The sequence below is a fragment of the Lepus europaeus genome, chromosome 13, assembly GCF_033115175.1.
Source record: "Lepus europaeus isolate LE1 chromosome 13, mLepTim1.pri, whole genome shotgun sequence".
Taxonomy (NCBI): Eukaryota; Metazoa; Chordata; class Mammalia; order Lagomorpha; family Leporidae; genus Lepus; species Lepus europaeus.
The window spans coordinates 83,011,662-83,017,351 of NC_084839.1; the positions used below are offsets into that span (position 1 = coordinate 83,011,662).

A 5,690-nucleotide genomic window follows, 5' to 3' on the forward strand; every position below is an offset into this window, starting at 1 on the left:
TCCAGATGACCCCAGACCTTCCCTGACAGCACAGACGTACCATCTCCCACCTCCAGATCTCATACACCATTACCTACTATTCTCCTCACACGTCTCAACAAATGAAACCATTCCATTCTCTTCTATTTATGGACTTATTAGTTGGGCTTTCTTATACATGGGGTCAGAATTGCCCAATTTCCTTCTGTGCACCTGTCCCTCATAAAACAGCTTTGACTGGTTCCTGACAACTGTAAGAGAGACTCTTTGAACACGAAAATATATCTGTTCTTGTTTTTGGTAGAAAAAGCTATTGGCATATTATCCCATCAAAATATATCATTAGAAAAGTTGAATTGGACCATGGAAACAAGTTTGCAGCAGTAACAGGCATTGTTTTGAAATGAAATAAACAGTTTTATGTAAAATGTGCTATGAAGCTCTATCACACTCCTCAAGGAAGGAAAAGACTTCACAGTGTGTAGTGTTGATGGCAAGGGTGGGAAGATCAGACTTGGGACTGCAGAGTAGGGTGTGACCACTGACCTCAGGCCTGGGCTTAACACCAGGGACAGATACCTGATAACTGTGTTTTCCTTAAGCTCTGACATTGTAGGAGCTCCTGATGGGAAGATGATGGCATATTCCCAGAGTAAGTACGATGGAGGTTGAAAATAGGGTTTCAAACCAATGCAAACAGCTCATCCATTTACAAAAACTAAAATATCTTACCAAATATTATCTATCTTTTCCTGACATTTCTTTTAACCATGATGGCTCCCAACTCAAGATGCTTCCATAGGCTGTTCTCTCCCTTGAAATCACCCTGTGGAGAAAATTGATTGAAATAGTACTTCTTGCTATGTATTTTTTTTTACTTTCGGTGGTACTGAGGAAATTTGACTTATAACTCATGCAACTTTTGTGACCAAATTGGTGAAAGTCATTAGTTAAATGTTACCTGAGATACAAGTCTCTATTTCCAGTGCCTATTTCTAGTGATGCAGAGGAGTTGCCTGGGCGGTGCCCATGGGGGAGGAGGGTGGGAGAGGGAAGAGGAAGGGAACACAACTTCAGAGCTGCAATAGTGTGCAGTTTGATATAAATTATAATGAACATTTACCTGTTATTTTTATTTAAAAATATATTCTAAACATCTGCTTCAAGCAGTATTTTCCTTTTTTAAATATTTTACTTATTTATTTGAGAGAGAGAGGTGCAGAGAGAGGCAGAGGCAGAGAGAGACAAATCTTCCATCTGCGGGTACACTCCCCAGATGGCCTCTATGGGCCAGGGCTGTGCCAATCTGAAGCCAGGAGCCTCTTCCAGGTCTCCCACGTGGGTGCAGCGGCCAATGACTTGGGCCATCTTCCACTGCTTTCCCAGGTCACAGCAGAGCTGGATTGGAAGAGGAGCAGCCGGACATGAACTGGTGCACACATGGGATTCCGGCGCCTCAGACGGGAGCTTAGCTCACTACGCCACAGCACCAGCAACTCAAGCAGTACCCTTAATTAGGTAATAAAGATATCATTTATGACAAAGGCTACATTTGAAAAGCAGTTATCGAAAGTCTCCTTCAGTATTTACAGAGAGCTGATGTGTAAGTGCATGGGGAAAACCCATAAAGGTTGAAGAAAAACTGTCTGAGGATGAGAGGGGGGAAAAAAAATCCCTCATTCTCCCAAGGGACAGTGCAGCCAGATCCGGATGAGAACCAAGCCTATTTGTCTTAGACATTAGATGTCATGGAAGCGTGTGCATATTGGCCACCTCTGGAGGGTCCACTGGAAAGGCATCATAATTAGCAACAAGAAGGAGGCTGGGATAACGCTTTCAGTGTGGTCGGCCCAGTGTCAAGTACTGTAAGGTGTACGGTAAAGTAGTGTGAAGGGGTTTATCATAAGGCATCACTTTGTGCAGAAACTGCTGGAAAGCCTTAAAGAACCCGGCAAAGTCTTAGAGACAGTTCCAAGGATTGCACTGTGGATGCAGCCTGTGGAAGGAGACCTCTCTGGGTGTGGTTCAGGCTGCCTCCTGCCTGGGAGAGAGCTGCTCCTCTCACCCCGGGCCCCAGCATCGAGGCAGCCCTGTCCCAGCTACCAAAGATGTGACTCGTCGGCCTGCAGCCCTCCCTGTGTTGTTTACACCCAGGTCAGTCTCTTGAGGGTGCATCTGTTTCCATGGGTGCAGGGACCATGTCTACCCCACCCACCGCTGTGACTTGCCTTCCCCAACACACATTTCCCCATATTGGAACTCCCACTTTTGCAAACAGTAGAGCAGCATGTCAACACCAGGCATATTGCAGCCCTTTCCATAACCCCTTTACTGTTTAGATAGGGGCCACTGACCTCTCCCCAAAGGATGGGGACGCTCAATCCCCTTCAGCCCAGCATCCTCCTCCTCTCACAGACCACAGATTTATTCTAAGGTGAAAATTATAAAGGTGACCCAAAGGCAATATTTTCTTTAGAAACTTTTAAAAGGGATGAATCTAGAAAAATCATTCTTTAACAAAAGCAGACATGACTCATGCTGTGTATTATGGATGTATTTTGGTATTATTCCTCTATCTTCTGGGGTTCCCCAGGTCTTTCTGTAATGTGGGATCTGGAGAGGTTAAAGTGCATTCCCTTGTCACCCTGATAATTTTGTAGATTGGCACGTGTTTTATGTGTGTGTGCTTACATGGATATATGTATGTATAACTACAACAGGCAATATAGAAAATATATTACGCATTTGTATAAAAACTTTATGAAAGATTTACACTTATATATTTAAAGCATTTATTTTTATTTATGAAATATTTACAGAGTGATTTTTTTAGGTCTGGATTTTCTATGTCAAATCTCATGATGGTTACTCAGATAAGTATCTCTGTATATGAAAAATCTTAGCACTGACTGAACTGTTAGATATTTCCACAGTGGAGTGAAAATTCACTCCATTCAATCAGATATATTCTAGCTTTTCATTTTTTCTATGTTTTTTTTTTTACTTATGGTGCTTTTCCAAATATTTTAGCTATGTAATCAGTTCTCTTAAATGTGTGTATCTGTGTGTGGATGATCAGTATTGTATCAGTCAGGTTTTCGACAATAATGGTTTGCAACAAGCGCTCAAAACACTAGTGGCTTGCACAGTAGCATTTTTGTTCAGGTTTTCAGATGTTCATGCTGATGCTAATTCGTTAGTCCAGGCTCGGCTCATTCCGGTGGTTCTGTGCCAGGGCACTGAGCCTCTCTGGCCTGTGGACTGTGCATGATGTGGGGCCAAGATCAAAGGGACAGTGCCTGCTCAGGGCAGGGACCCATGGGTGAGCCAAGCCACATAGGCAAACTTCAGTTTCCACAGCCCCGACAGATGCAGACAAAATTTTATTTATTCTTTGGCATACATATTGTCTCAGGTGTCTAAAACCTTGACTTCTTTTAGTTTCCAAGGTATCAGATCAGAAAAATAACAAAAATACTTTTTTTGTGAATTTAAAATCTTTATTTATATACATATATACATAATTCTAAATCATATAATGTTTTACATCTTGTTTTTTAAAATACTACCCCCTAAGACTGGGAGCGCGGCGCCGCGGCCGCGTGGAGAGCGGTGCGCGCTGGTAGAACCGGCGGCCGCGGAGCGCTGGCGTCCGGCGCCCGCAGCCCCTGCCTGGCCGGCTGGCCGGTACTCCAACTGCAGTTTTTGCCCAAGCCCGGAGCCTGGAGCGAGCAGTGATGGCTTCTTTCTCTGTAGGACCCAGCCTGCCTGCACCCCTGGTGGTGTCTTTCAGAATTCAGTCTCCTGGCATAGCCCATCCTGATGGCGGGGAACAAAGGAAGAAGGCGGGCTGCCTACACCTTTAACATGGAGGCCGAGGGCTTCAGCAGAGGTGAAAAGCTGCCTGACGTGGTGCTGAAGCCACCCCCCGTGTTTCCCGATACCGATTATAAGCCAGTGCCACTGAAAACAGGGGAAGGTGAAGATTACATGCTGGCCTTGAAACAGGAGCTGAGAGAAACAATGAAAAGGATGCCTTATTTCACTGAGCCGCCCGGAGAGAAGCAAGACATTGAAAGGTACAGTAAAAGATGTATGAAGGTATACAAAGAAGAGTGGATACCAGATTGGAGAAGATTTCCAAGAGAGATGATGCCAAGGAAAAAAATGCAAAAAAGCGAGCCCAAAATCCAAAAAGGAGAAGGCTACTGGCCAAGGCACTGCCCTCACTAGTACTGCAGACGTCTTGAAAAAAATCGAGGAACTGGAGAAGAGAGGCGACAGTGAGAAATCAGATGAGGAAAACGAAGAGAGAGAAGGCAGCAAAGAGAAGAGTAAAGAGGGCGACGATGAGGACGATGAAGAAGCTGCGGAGCAGGAGGAATACGACGAAGAAGAGCAGGAGGAGGAAAATGACTACATTAACTCATACTTCGACAACGGAGACGATTTTGGCGTAGACAGCGACGACAACATGGATGAAGCAACCTACTAACCGTGAAGTTCGTCAGAAAATGTTCTTAGGATGCAGCTTCTGAGCATTCAGACTTTGTGTTTTTTTTTTTTTTTTTTCTGATAAGGAGTAAAAGCCAGTTTTACTTTTGTTACCTTTTGGTTGGACAGTTACTGATAGTCGTTACTAAAACATTCAGAACCACTTTACTGTAGTAGCAGTTACCGTGTACAAATGAGTCTCTGACACGCCAACATTCCTTCTAGATACCTCTGCCATTCCTCATAGGTTTTCTTATGGATTGACTTTTCTTAATGCCTAATGAGTTTTTGCATCTCTTAATCGATGCATCCATACTTGAACAAACCGTTCTTGTTTAACTGCTGATCTTTTGTACAAATATGATTTGTCATAATGGATTTCTATAATCTGCAAATTGATTTAATACAGCACATAGAGCACTTTAAAAAAAAACAACAGAAACTTGAAAATAATTTTATTTTCTACTTGTACATGATATGTTCCATACCACTACATTAATGACAACATTAACCCACCTAAGCTGTAAACATGTATGAACTTCAAAGAGGTTAGAAGTTTTGTGATTGAAAACATCCCCATGGGAAGACAGGCCACTCTGAGCTGTATATTTCTGAGTGTGAATTTCACAGCTCACATCTCAGAAAAGACTTTTGTGTGGATGAATTTAATATTTGAATTTAAGGCTAACAATACCATGCAAGGGGACTTCAAAAAGTTTATGGGAGAGAGAATTAAAAGTTTATTTTGGTGGAAAATATTTTTGAAGTTGTACATACATGAAATTAACCACCCCACTGTAGTAAGTTTAACATCTTCGAATAGTTGGGCTCATGGAGAACAAAAGCGAGACATCTTAGTTTTGTACTTTACCTAAGTATGGAGTAAGTTCTGGTCTCGCTGCAGAATGCATGTGTATGAACCCTGACGCGCCCAGGCCTCTCGGGTCCCATCACCACACAGAATGAACTCAGGTCATTTTCAAATGAACTTGTTTGTGTGACTTCAGAGCTAGCCCCCACCCCAGCCTTTATCTATTTTGAGGGAACACACCCCCAAACTGCAGCCTCCAAAGACTCACAGATGCCAAAGATTTTCAAGGGAGCTCATATTTCAAAGACGATTTATATTACTCACCAAATGCAATCAAACTCTTTTTCCTCCTTTGGGGAGCTAGCACCTATTACCCTCTAACCCAAGAGGCAGAGCCACCTGTGCT

At 43.1% G+C, this 5,690-nt stretch overlaps 1 protein-coding gene across 1 annotated transcript; it reads left to right on the forward strand.

Moving 5' to 3' along the window:
- Positions 1-3,763: 3,763 nt before the first annotated feature.
- Positions 3,764-4,514, forward strand: LOC133772231 (DNA-directed RNA polymerase III subunit RPC7-like). The gene is given in 2 exon segments (XM_062208736.1): positions 3,764-4,140; positions 4,142-4,514. Coding segments are annotated over 2 exon segments (672 nt in total). The 5' UTR covers positions 3,764-3,801; the 3' UTR covers positions 4,475-4,514.
- Positions 4,515-5,690: the final 1,176 nt, after the last annotated feature.